Source organism: Hipposideros armiger, unplaced genomic scaffold (assembly GCF_001890085.2).
Source record: "Hipposideros armiger isolate ML-2016 unplaced genomic scaffold, ASM189008v1 scaffold_417, whole genome shotgun sequence".
Taxonomy (NCBI): domain Eukaryota; kingdom Metazoa; phylum Chordata; class Mammalia; order Chiroptera; family Hipposideridae; genus Hipposideros; species Hipposideros armiger.
In genome coordinates, this window is record NW_017731767.1 from 1452711 (window position 1) to 1475310 (window position 22600).

At 55.1% G+C, this 22600-nt stretch overlaps 2 protein-coding genes across 4 annotated transcripts in view; one reads left to right on the forward strand and one right to left on the reverse strand.

Annotated features, from left to right (window-relative positions):
• Positions 1–1048: 1048 nt before the first annotated feature.
• On the forward strand, positions 1049–16738 carry ADGRE5 (adhesion G protein-coupled receptor E5). 2 transcript variants are annotated; one of them, XM_019664221.1, is made up of 19 exons: positions 1049–1235; positions 4652–4699; positions 4878–5012; positions 5560–5715; positions 8843–8974; positions 9540–9686; positions 10863–10906; positions 11033–11110; positions 12081–12258; positions 12344–12451; positions 12657–12880; positions 13455–13634; positions 14479–14670; positions 14922–15163; positions 15309–15375; positions 15513–15604; positions 15682–15850; positions 15943–16041; positions 16127–16738. In XM_019664221.1, exons 1-19 carry the CDS (start codon positions 1151–1153, stop codon positions 16154–16156), a joined length of 2406 nt encoding a protein of 801 aa, XP_019519766.1. In that variant the 5' UTR covers positions 1049–1150; the 3' UTR covers positions 16157–16738. The 2 variants fall into 2 exon arrangements, with proteins under 2 accessions (XP_019519766.1, XP_019519767.1); XM_019664222.1 differs by lacking the exon at positions 9540–9686 and having other exon boundaries at positions 1056–1235.
• A 99-nt stretch (positions 16739–16837) lies between these two features.
• DDX39A (DExD-box helicase 39A) overlaps positions 16838–22600 on the reverse strand; it is an 8679-nt gene continuing 2916 nt past the window's right edge. For both annotated transcript variants that reach the window (XM_019664224.1, XM_019664223.1), the window contains exons 2-11: positions 20769–20980; positions 20507–20634; positions 19577–19669; positions 19077–19260; positions 18272–18390; positions 17816–17947; positions 17615–17724; positions 17375–17519; positions 17107–17254; positions 16838–16992 (exon numbers count right to left, since the gene is read on the reverse strand). In XM_019664224.1, coding sequence (XP_019519769.1) covers positions 16976–16992; positions 17107–17254; positions 17375–17519; positions 17615–17724; positions 17816–17947; positions 18272–18390; positions 19077–19260; positions 19577–19669; positions 20507–20634; positions 20769–20976 — 1284 coding nt within the window. In that variant the 5' untranslated portion in view covers positions 20977–20980 and the 3' untranslated portion in view covers positions 16838–16975. The remainder of the gene's footprint in view (positions 16993–17106; positions 17255–17374; positions 17520–17614; positions 17725–17815; positions 17948–18271; positions 18391–19076; positions 19261–19576; positions 19670–20506; positions 20635–20768; positions 20981–22600) is intronic.

Genomic DNA, 22600 nt, shown 5'->3' on the forward strand with positions numbered 1-22600 from the left:
TAAGTCCATTCATTTAAAAAGGAAACTGTATACTGATGTTCTAATTGGAAAACCCTTCTCATTGCCCTGAAGAGTCCATAAACTTAAAAATAAATAATAACATAAGGAACATAAAACCATGGATGTTAGCTGGAAAAACCTCAGGGCCACCAGGGTGTTAAGGACACATTAGCATCCAGTAGAGACTTTCTCCTTGACCTTAGGCTCTTCATGGAAACCCAGGGACCAGGCCTCCTGCCTGGGGATCTCAGGTGGGCCACTTGTTAGTTGTGCCTCGGCTTCCCTCCTCTATAAATGGGAATCAGAGCAGCACCTGCCTCATACGTGTTTTGCGGAGTCAATGAGTTGAAATGGACAAAGCACCTAGAGTCAGGCCTGGCTCCGATTAAGCCCTTTATAAATAATAGCATATTTTAAAAATTACTAAATGGCCCCAGAGATAAGCCAAAAGGAAACAACTTTCCTATCATGTGATTTTCCGATGATTAACGCAGTGCCCACGTGCCCCTGAAATGTAAGTTTCGCACCCTGGGAAACACTGGCCCAGAAAGCCCAGCTCCAGCATCGTGGCCCCTTGGTGGCTTGACATTTCTCTTCCTGCTGCCTTCCTGATATCCATGAGGGGCCCCTTCAGACTCCTCCAGCTCCTATTTGAACTCTGGACTCTCTGTGCCTCAATTGCTTCATCTGAAAATTAGGAAGAAACTATTGTTAGCTCAGGGGCTGGCCCTGGAGATTAGGGCTTGTCAAGACAGTGAGCACAGTGGGGGCGGTCCTCAATGTGGCAGCTCTGAGCTGTTTCTGACGTGGGCCCTCCCCAACCTAAACAACCCCCTGGGCAAGCCTCCCTGGGATACAGCCGGTAAGCACACAGGGGTCAGAAAGTTTGTCAAATGCTCAAATGGTGTTGGACCTCCGAGTGTGTGTGTGTGTGTGTGTGTGTGTGTGTGTGTGTGTGTGTGTGTATGTTAGTACAGGCAACACCCCTGGGTCTGTATTTTCACCGCACTTTCCTGTTGGCTTCCAGCTGCCCTACCAGTTCCGGGGAGGGACCTGGACCAGTGGCTCTCCCCACCCCCTACTTTATAAAGGCCCCCGGAGGCTAAGGGACGCTGCACTGCTACACAGCTGCCCAGCCTGGGAACACTGGATGGCCCTGCCCCAACCTCTGCTTCCGGTGCTGGCAGCTCAGATCATGGGAGGCACCCGCTTCAGAGTCTTTCTTGTCCTACAAGGTGAGAATTTTGGGGCCCTGCTAAGAGGGGCAAGGGAGCTGCTGGCAGTGCTGTTTTGGTGCTGTGGCCCCCCCTTTCCCGTGGAGAAATGGTGGGCTCATCTGGGAGCTCTGGGGCCTGTGAGGGAAGAAGCCACATGGTCAGGCAGGCACCACAGGCACATGGGGAGAGTGGCTGGCAGAGCCCGGGCACCCCCACATCCTGGCAGGAACCCCTGGGGACTCTAAGAGCCCGACTCCCCTCCCAGAGGGTTCCCCGGGCTCCCTTCTGGATCCACTTTGGAGGCTGCTCCTTAAGAGGGGAAACTGAGGCAGAGGGGAAGGAAAGGGGGCAAAAAGTTAGTGCTGTGGCCCCCCCTCAGGAATTCACTCTTAATAGATGGCATAGGGGTTGCTGGGAAGCTAGGGTTGGGGACCCCTCTACTATGGGGTGCCCCCAATATGTTTCCCACTGTGTCAGTGACAGGGGCAGCCCCAGTGACCCCCGTTCTTGCTCCCCCAGACCTGGCTGGGACTCAGCTGTGGGTTGAAGGGATTTGCCAGCTGTGGGTTTGAACTTAAGTTTTGCTGTGACTTCCCCCATGCCTCCCTTCCCGCCCCACCCAAGGTGGCTCTAACGGTTTCTTTTGCGGCAGTTCGTTACCAGGGCAACCAGGCAACAAAGAGAGTGAAGAAATGACATTTGGGGTATCAATTGGAGCTTCCCTGAGCCACAGGGATGGGGTTCCCTGTGCGAGCCCAGGGTGACAGGCATGAGCTTTTTTTAGTTTTATTGAGGCATGATTTACGTAGCGTATAATTTGCCTGTTGCATGCATACAATTAAATGATTTTTAGTAAATTTACTGAATCCATGTGGACCACACCTGATGGGAGGCGGTGTGTCACCAGGGCCAAGTCACAGGGCCCCTGATTTTCACTTTCCACATCTGCAAAATGAGGCAAGACCCATCTCCACTTTCTAGGGTTGTGTTAAGGGTTGAGTGAGTCCTGGTTCACAGTAAGAATTAAGTAAACAGTAATTATTATTATTATTATTATTATTATTATTATTATTATTATTATTATTATTTCACTGGTGGGTCTGGGAGATGGGCTGGGGGGTGGTCCTTCGCAGGAGGAGCAAGGAGAGAATGACTGCCCTGCCCCCATCCCAGGGTCTGGAAGCAGGAATCTGAGTGTTCAGGGCTCAGCTAGGGGAATGCAAACCAGATGAGGCTGGAAGCAGATGGCCAGCAGCTCCTCTCCCAGCTCCTGTTTGGTTGACTTCCAAGGCCCCAAATGGAGAAGGTCTGGCCCAGCAGCCTCTGTGGTGGGGGAGGAGAGCCCAGCCCAGCCTTGGTGGAGGAGAGGGGACAGGCACAAAGAGCCCTTTCCTACAGGGTCTGGAGTCCTCGACCCCTCAATTCCACCTTCCCCAGCCCCCTCTGTGCACCAGATTCTCCGAGCCTTTTCTGGGCCCCAAGCTTCAGTTTGTCCATCTGTAGAGTGGACATAAACGGAGCCTCTGCCTCCTAGGGCACTTGTGAGCATGAAAGTTGCAGCTGGGGTCATTTTGTGGTTTGTCCCACAAAGAGGAACTGGGTCCCGGTGGAAGAGGGAACTAGTCAAATCCTTTGGCCAGAGAGCAGTAAGAAAGGAATCCTCGTTCGAAGGAAGGGACGGGGATTCTGGCCTCAGTTTACCCCAGCTGGCAGGGCTTTGGGAGGGGGTCTCTACCCTCCTCCAGCTTGAGGGCTATCAAGTTTGGACATTGGGACTGAGTGTTCAGGGGACCCTGCAGTCTGCACCCCCTACAGCTCCTCAAGCTGTGTTCCCAATGGCTGACCCCAGAATTCCCCTGGGGGCCCCTCCAGGGGCTACTGCGCCGTGTGTCATCCTTTCCCTCGGCCCAGGAAGTGGCTCATATCTGCCCTCCCTCCAAGCCTCAATTCCTTGGCCTCTCTTCAGGCCTCCCTGAAGATTATGGGTGTCTGGGCTGCCTCCTCAGCATTTTCAGATAGGTAGGGACTGGACGGCTCCCCCAAGCGCTCCCCATGCCTCCACCTGCTGCTGGGGCACCTTCTCCCCTCCCTCCCTCCCTCCCTCCCTTCCCCTTCCCTGTTCTCTCTCCTTTTTCTCTATCTCACTCTCAACCTATCTTTCTGTCTAATCTCTGTCCCTCCCTTTCTAGGAGTTCCTTATTTCTCTACCCACCTCTCTCTCTCAGTCTTAACTTCTGCTTCTCTCTCTGTTTCTCTCTCTCCATCTCTCTGTGTCTCCTTCTCTCTCTCTCATCTCTTCACCTCTCTGTCTTTCTCCCTTTCACCTCTCTCTGTCTCTAGCTCCTTCTCTGTCCGTCTCTCTGTATTTTCCCTCCATCCCTGTCTTCTGTGTCTATCCATCTGGTGAATGGTAACAAGGTCCCCATCTCTAGAGCACCTGCTGACTTGAGGAGGAGCCCTAGGACATGCCCTGGGAGGGGGGGGTGCCCCGAGCTGCAGGAATAGCAAGAGAGGGAAGGTCGTTCAGCACCACCACAAATGTGATCCCACAGCATCTTCCTGTGTTCAGGGCGCCAGGGGTGAAATATCACTACTGGGTCCCAAGCTGGTCGTTGGGGCTGACAGATATGGGTGTGGTGTGCTTGCATCTGTGTCCCTGAGGGAGGGTGTGGGGAGGGGGTGGCTGAACACTTTAGATTTGGGGGGACCTTAGAGAACACCTGGTCCAACCCCTTCATTTTTACATAAAAAAATGATGACAGTAAACACTTTGATATACTAGGCAGTACTCATGTGCCAAACTCTCCCAATACTCTAGAACAGCGGTTCTCAACCTGTGGGTCGTGACCCCTTTGGGGGTCGAACGACCCTTTCACAGGGGTCGCCTAAGACCATCGGAAAACAAAAAGATATTTACATTACGATTCATAACAGTAGCAAAATTACAGTTATAGAGTAGCAACAAAAATAATTTTATGGTTGGCGGTCACCACAACATGAGGAACTGTATTAAGGGGTCGCCGCGGCATTAGGAAGGTTGAGAACCGCTGCTCTAGAAAGTGGGTCCCCCACTTCATCCCCGTTTTATAGAAGAGGAAACTGAGGCACTGAAAAATGAGGTAATCTGACCAAGGTCTGGGATTAGAACCAGGGCCACCTGGCTCTAGTCTATTTTCTGAAATCCTGCCCATAGGTCAGCAGGAGCCAAGACCCCTGCTGGGCTCAGGCCCTTCCCTATCCTTTAGTTTTAGCAACTGGTGCCAACTCTGTAGCTGTGGGCTTTGGAGGCCAAGGAGGTGCCACCTGCCGGCCCTCTCTTTGAGTCAGAGCCTAGGAGGGGTGAGCAGTCCCCTTCCCTCAGATGCATCACCCTCAGGCCTCTGTAAACCCTTCCCTGCTCTGTGTACCCCTGACCCGCCCTCTCTCTGTTCCAGCGCTGCGCTTGCTGACTCTGTTGGAAATTGAATCTGGGAACATCGCTGGTGAGTCTGCTGAAAGTAACTCTGTCCACAGCCAGAGCCTGGGAAAGGGTCCCCGAGCCCCGCACTGCACCTCTCAGCCCAGGCGGGAGAGAAGCCTGTTGCAGAGGGGAGCTCAGGGCTGCCCTTCCCCAGCCCCTGGCTCAGCCTTCACCTCCTGACCAGGTCTCTGTCCCCACAGCCTCTGCCTCCACAGCCTGTGCTCGGTGGTGCCCTCCAAACTCCTCATGTGTCAATGCCACCGCCTGTCGCTGTCATCCAGGATTCAGTTCTTTATCTGGGGAGATCATCACCAGCCCCTTGGAGAGTTGTGATGGTACAGAGGCTTGGGGTGGTGGAGGGCCACATGGAGATTGTGGGGCACAGCCCAGTGCCCATGGGGATGTGGGTGGAGTTTGGGGATCTCAGCCTTTGTCCTTGGACTGTCATCAAGGACAGAGAAAAAAGAAGAAAAAGATATGAAGGTGAAAAATAAGAAGCGAATAAACATGGCTTTCTGGAGAGAGAGGAACTGGGTCTCCAGGAGTCTGAAATGGGTGCCTCAGTTTGCCCTTCCAGGACTGGGGAGGGGGGATGCAGAGCTTTCATCTACCCACCCACCCCCGCTTCGGCATTTCTCCCATATCCAAACCCAGGGTGCCAGCCAGAGAGCCATGAAGAGCCAAGCTGATTGAGTGGGCTTCAGGAATGGCATACTCCAGCCACAGCCTAGCCACAGCAGTGTTGCCTGAGTCTAATTCTTTCTAAAAAGACCCAGATTATGCATCAGGCCCCATGCTGGGGGGCCAGGTAGGGGATGAAGATCTCTGCCCTGAGCAAGTTCATGCCTTTGGGAGGTGACCCTTTGTCCTGTTGTGTTCCAGACATCAACGAGTGTGGACCACCCCTGACAGTGCCCTGTGGAAAATTCGCAGACTGCCAGAACACGGAGGGGAGCTACTACTGCACATGCCAACAGGGATACGAGATGGTTTCTGGGGCAAAAGTGTTCAGAAATGCGAGTGAGAACACATGTCAAGGTAAGAATGTCCCTGAATCTTCTATCTTCTCATCCATGAAGTTTGGGCTCACCAGAGCTATTCCTGCAGCATACAGGGCCCTGGTTATAGGTACAGTGCCCAGGTCTCAATGGGGACAGGTGTGCCTGTGCCTGTCCCAACAGCACAGAGAGACAGGGTGGTGTGAGAGCCAAGGGCCCAAATCCTGGCTTTGTCACTTGATGGCTGTGTGTGTGACACCAGCCAGGACATTTATTCAGAAATCACTGGTAATATGTGAGCTGTGATAATATTATGATTTTGTGTGTGTATGTATTTTTAAAAAGAGCTCCTATCTTTTACAGGGAAAAAACCCCAAAAGTAGCTTTGCCTTTTGTTAACTGTATGACCTTGGACATGTTGCTTCACCTCTATGTGCCTCAGTTTACCCATCTGTAAAAGGGGGTGACAATGGTGTTTACCGCATAGAATTGCCGTGAAGGTATATGAGATCACAGAGCACAGCACAGAGAGGTGGCTGTTGGGTTTTTAGACTATAATCATTATGACCTAATGCACCTTCTCCAGGATGGGCATCCCAGGGAACTGTGCCCCAAGTGGGTACTCTGAGAGCAGCTGGCCTGGTCTATCTCCTCACGAGGAGAATGAACCAGGCCTCCATGCATCACCAGGCTTTGCCCCCTTTCCAGGGGAGCAGGCAGGCAGCAAAGGGGCTTGAGGCAGCTGCAGTGGCAGATGAAGCCAGCCATGGGCCAGCAGAAGCCATGCCTCTCCCAGAGAGAAGGGGTTAGTGCCGAATACAGAGAGGGGAGGAAGAGGTTGGGCTGAGGACCCCGGAGGACTCTGGGCAGGTTCCACAGACTCACCCTGCTGTGGAGAGAAGAGCCCACAGCCTGGGTCCCTGCCCTGCGTGCAGAGGGCAACAGAGCCTCCCTGGTGGGAGGGAAAGGGACACCAGTGGGAGGGCTCCATCCACCTCACTGATAGTCCATAGGTGACTCTATGGGTAGATGTTTTGCCCCAAACGTGTGCCCTGGCCAGAGGACCGAGCCTTTATGTGAATTGGGAAAAGGTTCCTCATCTTCAGGGGAATACAATGTGTTTTGGGAATGGAGAGTGAGCTGGTTTTCAGCCCCCACTTGACTCTTTGGCTGAACACCCTTGTGCAGTGAGCAACCTGCACAACTGCATGGTGATCATGGATCCCACTCAGTGTGCCTGGACTATTATGAGTCCCGCGGCACAGGGGGTGGTTGTGGTTATTGAGGAGATGTGTTACTATCTCAGAAACAGGCCAGGGCTGAGAGAAGGGGCTCAAGCTACTGGGCAGGGACATGGATGAACACGTGGGAGAGGTGGAACCTCAAGGTGGGTAATGGGGAGAGAGCAGCCTTCTGGTTTGGATCAGGACCTGCCACCTAAAGCTAGCTTTGTGACGGCTCAGCTGGGCGGTCTGTGCACCCGCCCACCTCAGCATTCCAGCCTTTGCAGCACCTGAGGACACGTCTATCAGTTTCATGGCCCATGGGGTCAGCTATGAGCAGGAGACCCAGGCCACTCCCTTGGCTTCTTGCCCCACTTTCTCCAGGCATCAGAGGCCCATCCCAGGCACCCACCTGGTCTGCTGACCCTCTCTGAACCCCAAGGCTCCAGAACCTTCTGCAGAGGCCACTACCAGAAGTTTGGAACGTCCCAGGCCCTGCCCACCTGGCATCTTATTTGCATAAAATAAAAGAGGGAGGTGGCATGCAAGATACTTCAGGAGCTCATGGTGCACTAAATTTAATATCCATCCTCTTTGCCATCGTCCATGACTGCCAGGATGAGACCTGCCTCCACCGGAGCCCATACAGGCTTGGCAACACCAAGAACCCTCTCAGAGCCCCTGGGCTGTGATGGATCTGGGGACCTGGCCAAGAAACTTGGGAGAAGAGAGATTCAGGCCCACCTTCCCCGGCTGGCCCTGCCTCTGGCCAACATCCCCGCCTGGAGAAGATGCCTCCTGGTGCCCTGACCCCAATTCTCAACCACTCGGCCTCGGTCTATTTCCTTGAGCAAAGCTCCACCCTGACCCTCCCCAATAATTTCAGTTCACAGGCCGGAAGGCAGCTCAGAAGAGCGGGACCTAGAAAGGTGTCGTGTAAGGGGGTAGGCAGGGCGACATTGACCCCCTGCCTCAAACTCAGAGTAGGGTGAAAGATGACGCTCCCATCCGGACCAGATGATAAGAGAGGGCATCACTGGGGACCACTACCCCAGGACCCACCCTCTCCCGAGGATGTCAACCCAGGCCCCATGGGGTCCCAGACCCCTGGGGGACAGAAGATGGAAGCTGAGCCCCACTTAGGGCCCCCAGGTCTACATCCCTGTGGGAAGCCAAGGGGTCAGATGACAGAAACACATGTCACCCCTCATCAGCCCATCAGCACCTGCTCCCCCTTCCAGGCATCCAGCCCTCACCTCCTGCTGGCTGTGCTCCTATGGGTTCTCACCACTTCCTACCAGTCCAGGGGGGCCGTCATGGGGACCGGGACAGCGGGACAGGTGCTTTCACTGCCACAAGCCTGCATGGCTGGACATGAGACCCTCTGTCCACCACAATCTGGTGCTATTGGGGTGGCCCTGGCCTGTCAGGCATCATTCTCCTTTTCCAAGCCCCTGCCAATGGGCCAGGCCCAGGGGTGGGTCTTGGTCCATCTCCATGGAGCTGGAGAGTTAGCAAGGACAGGAGGGCGCTGTCACCAGGATTCCAAGGAGAACTCAGCCAGCAGCATTCACCCCGGGCGGGTCAAGACAGGCCCTGCTCAAGGAACGCAGCATTTCGCCTGCACTCAGTTCCTGGGAAGGCCCACCTGGCCTTTGTCCAAATGCTCAGGCTGGGACCCAGGTGGCTGTGATGTCCCTGCCCGCCTGAGAGCTGCCCGAGGAGGCTAAGGGAGCCAGAGCTGGCAGATTGGGAGGACTTGGGCTGCTTCTGGCCACATCTGGACAACAGAGCACCTTGGCCACCACACTCACCCATAGGCCACTCTCCTGGGGGGAGACATTGGGGCCTTTCAGACGCTTCCATGCCAGGAAATGTGGCTGACTCCCAGCCCCGAAGGCTGCCCATGGCTGCAGGCGTCCATCACCCTCTTTCCCCTTGCAGACATAGACGAATGTACGCTGAATCCCAGAATCTGTAAGGGCCGCCAAATCTGTGTCAACACCCCAAGCAGCTACATCTGCAAGTGCCCATCTGGCTTCAAGTTCGACCAGGCGCACCCGAAGCTGTGCTCAGGTACAGCCCTGGGGGAGACGCTGTGAGGCTGGACTGGAGCTGGGGAAGGAGCCGAGGCAGGTCCCACAGCCCGAGGAGGAGGGAAACGATTCTCAGGTTCCCAAAACGCCAAGGGCCTGCCCAAGGATTTGTCTCCCCGAAAGGCCCTGCCACAGAGCAGGGAGGCGGCAGGGACTTCGGGGGCCCGGGGTTCCCTTGTGGAGCCCCTGTGAGCGCCCGCAGGCCCTGCCCCATCCTCACCTGTCACATGTGAGCAGAGGGAGGTGTCACTTCTAGTTCCCAGAAGGGGAAGCAGGGCTAGGGCCCAGGAAGGAGCAGGTAAGAGTCCTTGGTCAGGAAATTCAGCCGCAGGACGCAGCTTTCCTCCCGGCTTTGCTGCCTACAACGAGACTATGGTTCCTGCTCTGCTCGTCTTGCAGGGAGGTTGCCATAAGGTGCTTTGAGGGTGAAGTTGAAGTTCACCAGGTAGTGGCACGTGCACTAATGGTGGAGTCCTTATGAGAGGCAGTGAGAAGCGGGTGGAAGTGGGGGGGGGGGGGGGCTGACGCTCTGGCTTTGTCCTCAGATGTGAACGAATGTGCTTCGGAGCAAAAACCATGCCACAAATCCACACACTGCCTCAACACTGTGGGCAGTTATAACTGCCGCTGCCGCCCTGGCTGGAAGCCAATGCCTGGGTCCCCCAATGGCCCAAACAACACCATCTGTGAAGGTCTGGAGCTCAGATCCCACACTCCCACACTCAAACCATCTGATTACATATTCACTGGAACTCATATAAACCAAGCAGAATGAATGCTGGGGGTGCCCTGCTGTGCCAGGCGTTAATTCTTTTGAGGCTAAATGGGCAAAGATCTGGGTGGGTCCCAGGGAAGAAGCTGGGGTACCAAGAGGAAGGCTCCTGGGGAACCCCGGGCAGCAGCCAATTACTAACTGGGACAAAGGTATTTCAATATTTCACCAGCTTACATCTGTATGGGGCTCACTTGCTATGTGTCAGGCCTCTGCACACATCTCCCATAACCCCTGTGTCCACCACTCAGGGATGTGCAGTCACCAGGCGGCATCACTCCAGCCAAGGGGGGGGGGCACTAACATGGGGGGAGGGGCAGGGCATGGAGAGGAGAGGGGCCTGAGTGGGCTGGGACTGGGCCTGTTCTTCGTGTCCCCAGATGTGGATGAGTGTCGCTCTGGGGGCATCAGTGTGACAACTCCACCTTCTGTGTCAGCACTCTGGGCTCATACACATGCCACTGGCTCCGAAGCTGGGTGCCCAAACCTGGGTTTCTGAATAGACAAAATGAAACTGTAGGGCAACCGAGTCTGGGGCTCGTGCTGCCTGTGCTGCTCAGCCAACAGATAGACACAGGAGTTGGGCTATAGAATAAACGATTATCAGAGCACCGGTGGTCTGAGAAGGCAGCCGGTTAACACCTTCAAAAAACTGCTTTGACATTCTCAAACAGTCTTGGGGTATGTAAGGGAAAATCTGGGTGTTCCTCCAGGGCTACATGGTTCGGGGTACTGCATGGAGCCTTCCCTCTGCCAACGTGATTCTCTGGTGGCATCGGCAGCCCAGGAACAATGAGGGGAGTAGCCTGGAAAGAATGTTAGACCAGAGGGATTGTGATCAATATGCCTAAGGGTGTTAATCATAAATTTCAGGGCAATTTCTAAGCTGGGAACCAAGCTGAGCTCCAGTGGCAGGGGGATGACCTATTGTTAAGCTATAGGTCAAGGAAAAGTGAGGCGGGGAACATTGCAAGTGGGCCCTGCTTCAAAAATACCATTCAGTGTGAAGGTACCTGGCCTGACCTGACCCCCAACCCTGCCTCCAACACACACAGATGCTCTCACACCTAATAAACTCCCATTCTGTCCCCTGCAGTGGACTTCCCCACCTGGACCCTGCCCCCCGGAATCAAGAGCCAGGTGAGTGGCCCCAGCAGGGACTAGAGGCAGGGACCCCTTCACATAGCCCACCGTGTCCACCCATTGTCCCCAAGCTCTCCCACTCATGCGTGGAGCTCTCTGACCCCTCATCTCTTCTCTCCCCAGAGTCTCTCCCGCTTCTTTGAAGAGGTCAAGGATCTGGGCAGAAACTTCAAGCCTGCCGTGGCCCAGGACACCATCAAGGTAAGGGCAGGACCCAGGAGAGTGTGGGAGTGGCTGAGGGAGGTTTCAGTGTGAGTGGAGACAGCCCAAGCAGGGGTCTCTGATCAGAGAAACACATGTGGTTATATGCACAATATACACACACCATATATAATCCCATTACAGAAACCCAGACGTACATATACACCCCAATTCCTGAGTCCACCAATGACCAGAGCAGGGCCTGCGCACACACACACACACACACACACACACACACACACACACACACACAAAGGATCAAGAGGGATATGATGGCAACAGAATGGAGCAATTAAGAGTTTTGCCTCTGGAACCGGGCCGCAAAGGTTCAAATCCCCCCGACATTTCCTCCTGTGTGACCTCAGGCAAGTGACTCCTCTCTGGGTCTCAGTCACCTCATCTGAAAATAGTGCCTGCTTCATACAGCGGGTGTGAAGGTTTAAATGAACTGAGAGAAGCAAGACTCAAAGAATAGTGCCTGGCACATAGTAAGCATAATATATGTTTTAGCATATGCACTTAGCCTGGTAGAAATATATGAGCCCCTTATAGAATTTAAATTTTTCCAGTAGCTTTACTGAAAAAAAAATAATAAAGAAATGAAATTAATATGAAGATGGCATTTAACCCAATAGATCCAAAAATGTTACCTTTTCAACGTGGAGCCACATTTCAAGTGCCACATGTGGCTGGTGGTGATTGTTCTGGACAGTGCAGATTTCAAAGAGAACTTGGCAGAAAGCCAGGGCCTGATAAATGTGCCATCGTTATAATATGTATGTGCACACAGGCATGTACTCCATTCCCCTACTCGTCTTCTGGCTACTACAGTGTCTCGATTCCCCTGTGCCTGTCCCCCAGGCAACCTGGATGGTTCTCCAGTGTGTCCTCTAGTGAGGGGGTGAGCTCAGGGTTCTTCGGGCGTCCCCTGTGGTGCCCTGACCCAGCAGCTGTCACCCATCACCCCCAGAAACTCATCGAGTCATTGGACAACTTACTGGAAGACCCCCAGGACCTGGAGACCCTGGCCTTGCCCTCCCGGCACCACATAGCCACCTACCTGCTGTCAGGCCTCGAAGAAGTCCTGAGGACCCTGGCCTTGGCCATGCCTAAAGACTCCTTCACCCACCATTCCCCTAAGAACACAGGTAAGGCCTCATCCTGCCCCCCCCCACCCCAGCCCTGGACCCCATCCTATACCCAGAGCCCCCAATCATGTCCTTTTCCCCTCAGAGCTGTCCCTGATGATCCAGGAGCAAGGAAATGGAAATGTCACCATGGGCCAGAGCCATGCGCGGATGCTGCTGAACTGGTCTGTGGCAGCTGGAAGCAACAACTCAGGTAACAGCAGGGAGCTGGAGGGGGCACCAGTGGGAGCAGGAAAAAGGAGCTGGGATGTAGCTAATGGTGAGGTGCCAAATATGTAAGAGTCGGAAACAGCCCTCTTGAGGGACTTCAGGGATCACGGTGGACTGGCCAAGCCTGATTTAGACGTCTTAGGAGGGTAGGAGGTCAGGGGAAGGTAGCCAGTGTTTTTGTCCCCCAGGTCCCTCCATGGTAGGCATGCTCTCCAGCGAAAACATGAAAAAACTGCTGGACAACGCCTCCTTGAAGCTGGACCCCGAGAAGAAAGCCAAGCTGGAAAAGATACATGAGAGTCCTGTCAACGGTGCCAAACTCGAGCTCCTCTCTGCTGTCAACTCTGTCTTTCTGAGCAACAAGAACACGGAGAAACTAGACTCCCCTGTCACCTTCGCCTTCTCCCACACTGTGAGTCCTTGGGTGGGGAATGGGGCTCAGCCCCACTGCTTACCCCATGGCCAAAGTCAAGGCAATCCCTCTGCAGCCTTCATCCCCACTTCCACCCATTCTGCCTCTTTCTTAAATGTAGCTCATGACCTTTGCACTTGCTTTCATCTCTGCCTGGGACACTATTTCCCCACATGACTCAGTCCTTTCCCTGTTTCCAATCTTTGTTCAAATATCACCTTCTCTTTAAGGCCTTCCATGACCTTATTTAAAGTTATAATCTGTAATAAATCATGACCCACCTTTCTCCTATCCTTTTCTTTTTTTTAATAGCACTTTTCACCTTCTAATACACTATCTAGTTTACTTATTTAAGTTTATTATTTACTGTCTATCTCCCCCATGAGCATATCAGCACCACAAGGGCAGGGACTTGTGTCTGCCCTGTTCACTGCTGTGTCCCTTGGCCTGGGACACACAGTAGGTGCTCTGTAAATACTTGTCAATGAAAAGCAGCCTTCCTCAGACCCAACGCAAGCTCAGAACCCGAGTGGCCTGAAGGCTAACCTCTCCAACCACCCCCGCCTGCCCACAGTGGAAGGAGCCTAAGGAACACCAGGAGCTGATCTGTGCCTTCTGGAAGGGTGACAATGTCAGTGGCGGGTACTGGGCCACCACAGGCTGCTGGAAGCTGGGCAGCCAGAATAAAAGTACCACCTGTCGATGCAGCCACCTGAGCAGTTTTGCCATCCTCATGGCCCACTATGACATCCAGGTGAGCAGCCCTGGGGCCACCCTCCAAAGCCCACAGATGGCAAGGTTAGCTTAGGAGAGACAGGCAGCTAGCTCTTGATGAAGACCAACTGCTTCTGTCTGCTTGCACAGCCCAGGTGGCCCCATGCCACGCCCCCCAGCTCCTTCCCTGGGACCCCCCAGACCTCCCCATGACCCAGCAACTAAACAGTGTAGCCTGGCACTGCAGGCCCTGCTCTGGCCAGCGCCCCTCTGACTACCCACCCCATCCAATTGTTGTTAATATCTCTAAAAGCTGGAAAGAGCACAACTTTCTGTATGTGGCCTCAGGGGATCCACAGATAAACTGGGCCGTGTGGATAACTGGAACGGGCCTGGCAAAGCAGGGGAGGTTGGTGGTCCAGACCAAAGGCCCAGGAAGTACTGAAGTGTGGGGTATGTGAGCTGATAGGTGTGGCGGGGTGTGGAAGGGGCATGAGATGAGGTTAGAGAAGTGGACCCATCAGTATCGAAAAAGGTTGTGGCAGTCGAGGCTTCACTGGGGACCTTTTTGGGAGAGCAGCGTGGGTGCATAGTGGGATACCTGTTGCACGCACGTGCGTGTGTGTGTGTGTGTGTGTGTGTGTGTGTGTATGTGTGTGTGTGTGTGTGTGTGTGTGTGTGTGTGTGTGTGTAGGGGGGTATTTAGGGTGACAGAGACAGCAGGTTTGCTCAGATATTGAAGGCAGAGGAGGTGGGGGAAGGTGAGCAGCCTGATCTGAGTTCTTCCTGCCAGGTCCCAGGTGGGTCTGGGCGGTGGGGCTCACAAGGAAAGCAGAAGGCCTCAGGGTGCTGATGGAGACCTACCCACCCCATCCTGAATCTAGGATCCAAAGCTGGCCCTGATCACCAAGGTGGGACTGGCACTGTCGCTGGTCTGCCTGCTGCTGTGCATCCTCACCTTCTTGCTAGTGCGGCCCATCCAGGGTTCCCGCACTACCGTGCACCTGCACCTTTGCATCTGCCTGTTTGTGGGCTCCTCCATTTTCCTGGTGGGTGTCGAGAAGAAAGGCGAACAGGTGAGACCCCGCCCGGTGGAAGGCCCCACTGTCACTCACTTGGGAGCTAGGCTAATGATGCCCATGAGAGGGGTGACCCCGCCCACTTCCGGGGCTCGGTGGGGGGAGACGTGGCTCCGCCCACACGCCCGATAGAGCAGCCTGGCCACGCCTCGACCCCTGCCCATCCCGAGGGCTCTGGAGGGGGACTGGCTCCTACGGCGCGTGGCCGCGCCCCGCACTGACGTCGCCCCACCCACCCCTGCCCGCAGATGGGGCTCCGCTGTCGCCTAGTGGCCGGACTACTGCACTACTGGTTCCTGGCCGCCTTCTGCTGGATGAGCCTCGAGGGCCTGGAGCTCTACTTTCTCGTGGTGCGCGTGTTCCAGGGCCAGGGCCCGAGGAAGCGGTGGCTCTACCTGATCGGTTACGGCGTGCCCGGCCTCATCGTGGCTATCTCGGCGGCTGTCTCGGCGGCTGCCCTCAACGGCGAGGGCTACGGCCATAAATTCCAGTGAGTGCGGGGTGGTGGAGCCACGGTAGGCGGGAGGGAGATGGGGGTACAGGGGATGGGATGGGGTGGGGCTGTGCAGACCCAGGGGGTGGGGGCTGCACCGCGCAGTATCCCGCTCCTGACGGACCCCTCCCTTCTTGCCCAGCTGCTGGCTGGACCGCCAACAAGGCTTCCACTGGAGCTTCCTGGGACCCGTGATTTTCATCATTTTGGTAACTAACCCCCCACACACACACCCCACCCTCAAACTCAAAGAGTGAGCCACCTGGCACCTCACCGAGTCCCATAGACCAGCTCTACCTTCAAGTTCCAAGAACCCCTAACTAATCCAACTCTGTCCCCCACCCAGTGCAATGCTGTCATCTTCGTGACAACTGTCTGGAAGCTCACTCAGAAGTTCTCTGAGATCAACCCAGACATGAATAAATTAAAGAAGGCGAGGTGAGGCAGGGGCCGGCCTGGCCGGGAGAGGGGGTGTGTGGGGTGGCCCCCTGCTGCAGCTGCACTCCTCCCCCTAGGGTGCTGACCATCACTGCCCTGGCACAGTTCTTCCTGCTGGGCTGCACCTGGGGCTTCGGCCTGTTCCTCTTCAACCCGAGGAGCGAGGTGCTGGCCTACACCTTCACCATCCTCAACTGCCTGCAGGGCCTGTTCCTCTTCCTGCTGCACTGCCTGCTCAACAAGAAGGTGGGCTTCCGGCCAAGCTGGGGTTGGGCCGCTCCCCCACCCCCCTTTCCCAGGGCTGCCCTTCCCCTGACATGGCATCCTGGGTCCTGCAGGTGAGGGAGGAGTACCGGAAATGGGCCTGCATGGTCACTGGGAACAAGTACTCAGAGTTTGCCACGTCTACATCGGGGTCCAGCCACAACCAGACTCGGGTAAGGGCTGACCCTGGGGTGCGGGTGCCAGACCAGAAGGCAGCCTGAGCTGGGCTCAGTCATCATGGACTTCCTCTCTCTCCAGGTCCTCAGGCCCTCCGAGTCTGGCATGTGAATATGCAGTTCTGGCCAGGCCAGCAACTCCTGTGGCCTCAGCAGCTTTTGCACGTGCTGAAGACTGTCCCCTTCTCTCCGACCACTCAGCTCCTTCTGTCATCCTGCCCCCATGTGTGCATCGGGGAGGAGGAGCTTACAGTTGTTGCCTGACGCCAAACCCGAGTACACAGCTCGGGTGGAAAGTCAGACCTGAGGGGCCTGCTTCTAGCTCCCTCTGCTGCACCCCAGCTAGGATCCAGGGTGGGCTGGAGCTGGCCCAGGTACACAATGCCCCGAAAGGCTGAGGCTCCTGTGCCCACCTGGCCTCCCACTCACCTGTCTCTGCTATAGAACAAGAGGCAAGAATGCTGCGGTTCAATTTTCCTGTTAAGCTAAGACTGAGGTCAGGGATGGGAGAAGGGAAGGGCCCTTCCTGGCTTCACTGCCTGTGGCTCACGGTACAGAGACCTACCTGCCCCACACCGGGGCAGAGGGTTCTCACTGTTATGAAGATGTTGGATGTTGTGTAATGTTGTTTTTTTTTTAATCTGTATAAACTTTTCAATGTTGACACTTAAAATTAAATCTCACAGATACAGAATCTCACAGAAGGTGGTTTTACTGGCTGGCTGGGAGCTTCCTAGCCAGGTATATTGTGTCTGTGAAACGCAAAAACAACTAAGAACATACGGGTAGGAGCCAGGCTTCTATAATAAAAATTTATTCTTACACAAATCTATAGCTTTTAAACAGTAGAAAGAAAGGCCCACTGTCGCCTAGAAAGGACTTGAAGCAGCAACATGGGAGGCATGGTCGCTCTGGGCCATCAGGCGCGTGGTTACCGGCTCTGCTCAACTGTTAAGATAAATGCACACACACACACACACATTAGTGAGAGGAGAGGAGAGCCCTCCCCCACACACGCTGGCCCCAGGGCCCCAGTTCACCCCTCCTGCCTGAGCTACTCACTGTATGTGGAGATGTCAATTTCTTCAGGAAGCTCTGCTACATTTACTTCAAACCTGTCCTGAACGTCATTGAGGATTTTGGCATCATTCTCATCAGACACAAAAGTAACAGCCAGGCCTTTGGTGCCAAAGCGGCCCGCACGAGCCACCTGCAGGGAGACAGGAGCATGGGTCAGGCCACAGAGACACAACCTGGGGATCTAAGGACAAGCCGGGCCAGGTCCCTACTCCAGGAAGGGGCCATGATGACACCTGTGGGGGCCACTCACCCTGTGGAGGTAGGTATCTGAGTCCTCGGGCATGTCATAATTAAAGACGATGTTGACTCGCTCAATGTCCATCCCTCGGCCAAACAGATTGGTGGCCACCAGGATCCGCCGCTGGAAGTCCTTGAACTGCTGATAGCGTGACAGGCTGGGGACAGGAGGAATAAGAATCAGGTACGGGGTGCCTGGGCAGCGCTCCCTCGGAGGGGTCTGCCTCACGCCTTCACGGTGCCGTGCACTCACCGCTCCTCCTGGGCCATGCCCCTGTGGATGGCGATGGCAGGGAAGTTCTGCTCCACAAGCAGCTGGGCCAGGGCCATGCACCGCTGCACAGACTTCACAAAGATCACCACCTGCCAGAGGGAAGCAGTGGTCAGGGCCAGAGGCCCCACGCACCAGCCTCCCCAAAGCCCAGAACCCCACAACAGGTGACAGCAGTGTCACCTGGTTAAACTCCAGCACATCCAAGAGATCAAAGAGCTTGCGGTTCTTCTCGCTGTCCTTGAGCTTGACGTAGTACTGCTGCAGACCATGCAGTGTGAGCTTGGTCTCATCGTCCACAAACACCTCCATAGGCTGAGGGAAGGGGAGCGGCAAGGGGCAGGCAGGGCTTACTCCTGGGCATCACGCCTGCTTAGAACTTTCCAGGGGCGACTCTTATGTTGTGGTGCTTCCCAGAGGGGCTGCTGTACCCAGTAAACATTTCTTCCCCAACAGCTGGATCCAAACTCTGGTCTGGCTCAGGTATGGATCAAGCTCAGTCCCCAGTCTGACAAGACAGAGAAGGGAGGGCTCCACAGGCCCCCAGCATTGTGCCATGATGGCAGTGGGAGTCGTGTCGCAGTGACAGCTCAGGGCCCAGGACCCAGGAGGGCTTGGCCACTGCCTCGCCCTACTCACGTCTTGCATGAACTTCCTGCAGACGGGCCGGATCTCCTTGCTCAGGGTGGCACTGAACATCATGCACTGCTTCTCGTGGGGCGTCAGGCGGAAGATCTCCTGCACGTCCCGCCGCATGTCTAGGTGGGGAGGGCAAGAAACAGGTGGGTGTGAGCACCTGCCAGATCACGACCCCCAACCCAAGACCCGACCCAGCCCCTCCCAACCTGGCACCACGATAAGGGCAGTGTGAGCAAGGAGTGAAGGGAGGGGCGAGTCCTCAGTGTCTGGTGCCTGAGGGGCTGGACTTGGGGTGAGTGCAGGCCCGGGAGGAGCTGCAGTCCACTTACACGCTGCCAGAGCGGAGCAGCCTTGCCAGCGCGCCTCGAGCCACGCTTCAGGGAGGGGAGCCTGAGGCAGAGACAGCCGCTGGGGTGAGAGCTGCAGCTGCCTCCCAGGACACAAGCCCCATCTCCCACTGGCCCTGTCGGGGCTCACTAAGGGCAGGCAGGGGCCTAGAACTAACCCAGCAGGTGGTCAGGCCATGGCAAGCCTAGGGCTGACATGCATGTGTGCTGGACAGTGGCTCATTTGGGCCCTGTGGTCCTACTCGGCTTGGGCTCAGAAGTGGCAGGTCACACTCAGCCAACATAAGAACTTTCTGAAAATTGTTTACAGGAGACCCGTGTGCCGACCATCCATGTTGCCTCAAAATGGAGACTCTGAGGCAACCTTTGGTCTGCCCTGTCAGGGCCCACCTGGCTCTGAAGCCTAGGGGGCTCCCAGCGGGGAGGGTGTGGCTAGGTGGGTCTCCAGTGACACTAACCTAGCTGTTCCAGCATCTTGTCACACTCGTCCAGCACGAAGTGCTTCACATTCCTCAGGTTGAGACTCCTGTTCCGCACAAGCGCCAGGATTCGGCCTGGAGTCCCCACCACAACATGGGGACAGTTCTTCTTCAACACCTCTTCGTCCTTCTTGATGGAGAGGCCCCCGAAGAACACAGACACCTATTCAGGTGGAAAGGAAGTCACTTTTGCCTTTCTAAGGGCTTGCACCCCACTCCATGCTGATGGCCACTAAGCCTGCAGCCCTGCCAGGCTTGAGAGCCTGGGCACAGCTCCACTGAAAAGCAGCCCAGGGCTGGGACTGGCACAGGCCTCTGGGGCCATGCATAATTCACCAGGCTTTTAAGGAGCATAAACCACCAAAAACCTCAAAGGCAGCTGCTGCAGCCAAGCTTGGTAAATGCTGACTGGGCCAGAGCCAAGACCAGCCAGGCTGCAGAGGACCACATGGCACCAGACCCGGCCCAAGGGGGCTCACCTTGACATTGGGCATGTACTTGGAGAAACGCTCATACTCCTTGCTGATCTGAAAGGCCAGCTCCCGCGTATGGCACATGACCAAGACTGTCACCTGTGGGGTGGGCAGGAGAGACTCACTCAAAGCAGTGTCTTAAATCCTCCCTGGCCAGAGCCCACCCTGCTGCTCTCTTCCCTGGACAGCTCATGCCCACCAGGCCCCCATCTAAGGTACCCACCACCCTACTCCCCATACCTAGGGCCACGAGAAGGCCCAAACGCCTCTCACAGCCATTCACCCACCCCTCACTCTCTACAGCCTCTCACAGCTACAGAGGCCTGTCTCCCAACACCAGGACCTACAGTGAGGCCTGGATAGTGGTTTGGCCTAGCCTAGCCAGTGAGAGGCCCTGTGCTGAGTCTCTGCTCTTCAGCTGCCCTGGCCTTCTGGCCCACACCACCAAGCACTGCAACCACACCACGACCTCCCACTAAACAACCCTCCTTAACCATCTACCCTACAGAAATAAGGTCTCGTGCACCCACACACAGCCCAAGGATGTTTCCCCAGCATGAAAGAGCAGAACACCATTATTCACCTCAATTATCCCCCAAGATAGTGGAAAACAATGTTCAGGACATGAGAAGACAGCTGTGGCCTGTCAGCAACAATAGCAGTAACAAAGCCGTGTGCAGTGTAATCCCCTTTCAGAAACAGGGACAATTTAAAGTACACAGTGAAATAACAACCATGTCTCTGAACAGTAAAATTGTGGGCGCTTTACAGTTTTTTCTCTTGGCTTATCATTTTGGGGGGGATTGTGTTACAACTAAATACTGTCCTTTATTTTAAAAGCCCACAAAAAGAATGTGGGAACAGGCATTTTTAACAGGAGCCATGGTGCCTGCTGCCTCAGGAAACCCGGACCTGGGAGGCAGGGCGCCCACCCACCTGTCCGTTGACGGGCTCAATCTGCTGCAGGGTGGCCAGCACGAAGACCGCCGTCTTGCCCATCCCAGACTTGGCCTGGCACAGGATGTCCATGCCCAGGATGGCTTGGGGAATACACTCGTGCTGGACTGAGGGGGAGAGATCACGTGAGTGACTGGAAACCAGATGCTCCCCGAGTGTGGGCCCCTCAGCAGGTGGCTGAGGGGACCATGGTGAGAGCACTCAGAGGAAGGCCGTGGTAGGGGGGACCAGGGAGGCGTACCCTCAGATGGATGCTCAAAGCCACAGTCCACTATGGCCCTTAGAAGCTCGGGCTTCAGCAGAAAGTCCCGGAAGCCAGAGCTGTGGATGGAAACGTAAGACCCCTTGACATCTTTCTTCGGGGGTGCTGGGGTACTCTCTGCAGGAGCCTGGGGCTCTTCATCTTCCTCGTAATCCAGAAGCTCATTTTCGACATCCTGTTCCGCCATGATGCTGAGAACAGAGGAGGGAGAAAGGGCCCTGAGACATAAGCAGGAAAACCCACCAGCGAGGGAGAAGGCTACACAGCGGCTGCAGGCTGTTGACAGGTCAAAGAGGGGCAATGTGCCGGGGGTCAGATCTTAGGATTCACCCAGAAAGCCACCCAGATGATGAAGTTCAGTGGTCCCTCTTTCCCTCACCCCACACTGACTCCAGCAGCAGGTCCCGTCAGTTCCATCTGTGCAGCATCTCCCAACTTCAGCCTGTTGTGGCCATAGCTCCACCACCCTCCTCCAAGCCACCTCAGCTCTCCCTGTGCCCTGCCAGCCACACCCACATGCACACATACACCATCCACCAACAAAGGCTTCACTTGCTTTCAAGAGTGATATCCCAATTCCTCCCAACGGCCCTCACACAACCTTCTCCTTGGCCCCTGGCACACCTCATTCCAAACCACCACTTTCAAATCACCCCCAGCCTTGCTTCCCCGTTCAGACTCATCAAACCCCTACCCCAAGCTTTTATAGCCCACTGCCGCCACCAGAAGGGGCTGCTCCTAGGTCTTTGCACAAACACCTCCTTCTCAGCATTCCGGTCTCAGTTCTAATGAACCACCTCATACCACCCAGCTTAAAGGAGCCCCTCCCCATCACTCCTCAGGGACCCAACCCAGCCTGCACAGGGCACAACCCCCCGAGACCTAGAGCTGTGGCTGCTGGAGACCTGAGTTTATGAGAGCAGCATCTGCCCAACCCCTGCTCCTTCCACTCTCTGTGGTCGGCACTGGAGAATAATTAAGTGCTCTCATGAAAAGAAAAGGCCTCCCATTGGGCCCAAGCCAATAAAATTGAAGCCGAGATGGTAAGGGAATACAAAGCTCAAAGCTCGCTCATCTCCCTTATTTAATCCAATATATACAGAACACCTACGGGGTGCAAGCGGTGCTACAGGGACCCAAACATGACAATACTGTCTTTTGTCACCCCTACCCTAACCCAGCCTCCAGTCTAGGAGGCAGAAGTCCTGAAGGAGCCCCTCTTCCTGAGCTGGGTGCAGAGGGTCCTGGGCCCAGTTTCTGGCCCTCCTGTCACTCATCCTCTCTATGACTTCACCTGGTCCCAAGGCTTTCACCACATGTGCTGAGGCCTCCCAAGCTTCTGTCTCTAACAGCAACGACTCCCCTCAACTCCAGACTCAGTTATGGGCCACTCTTCCACATCTCCCTTTGGAAGTTGAACTCAGAATGCCCACATCAAAACCCTCCATTTCTTCCCACAGGCCTGCTTCCACATCTCAGAAAAGGCAATTCCATTTTCTCAATGGCTCTCTCTCTCGCCCTTCCCCTCCCTCCCTCCCTCCCTTCCTGTCCAATCACCCAATAAGTCCCACCAGAAAGATCAGGCCACTTCTCACCCCTGCTACCTACCTTGCGGATCCCAAGCTACCATCATCTTTCTTAAGTCACAGCAGCTTTATTGAGATATTCACATGCCTCACCGCTCACCATTTAAAGTGTACAATTCAAGAGTTTTTATGCAACGATATGGATGGACCTAGAGAACATTATGCTAAGTGAAATAAGTCAGTCAGAGAAAGACAAATACCATATGATCTCACTTATATGTGGAA

Bases quoted from the DNA above. Each gene is read 5' to 3' on its own strand.
- ADGRE5 (XM_019664221.1), top strand. From the start codon at position 1,151: ATGGCCCTGCCCCAACCTCTGCTTCCGGTGCTGGCAGCTCAGATCATG. The intron at 1,236-4,651 runs GTGAGAATTTTG...TCTCTGTTCCAG, and splicing joins AGTCTTTCTTGTCCTACAAG to CGCTGCGCTTGCTGACTCTG. The intron at 15,164-15,308 runs GTGAGTGCGGGG...CTTCTTGCCCAG, and splicing joins GGCTACGGCCATAAATTCCA to CTGCTGGCTGGACCGCCAAC.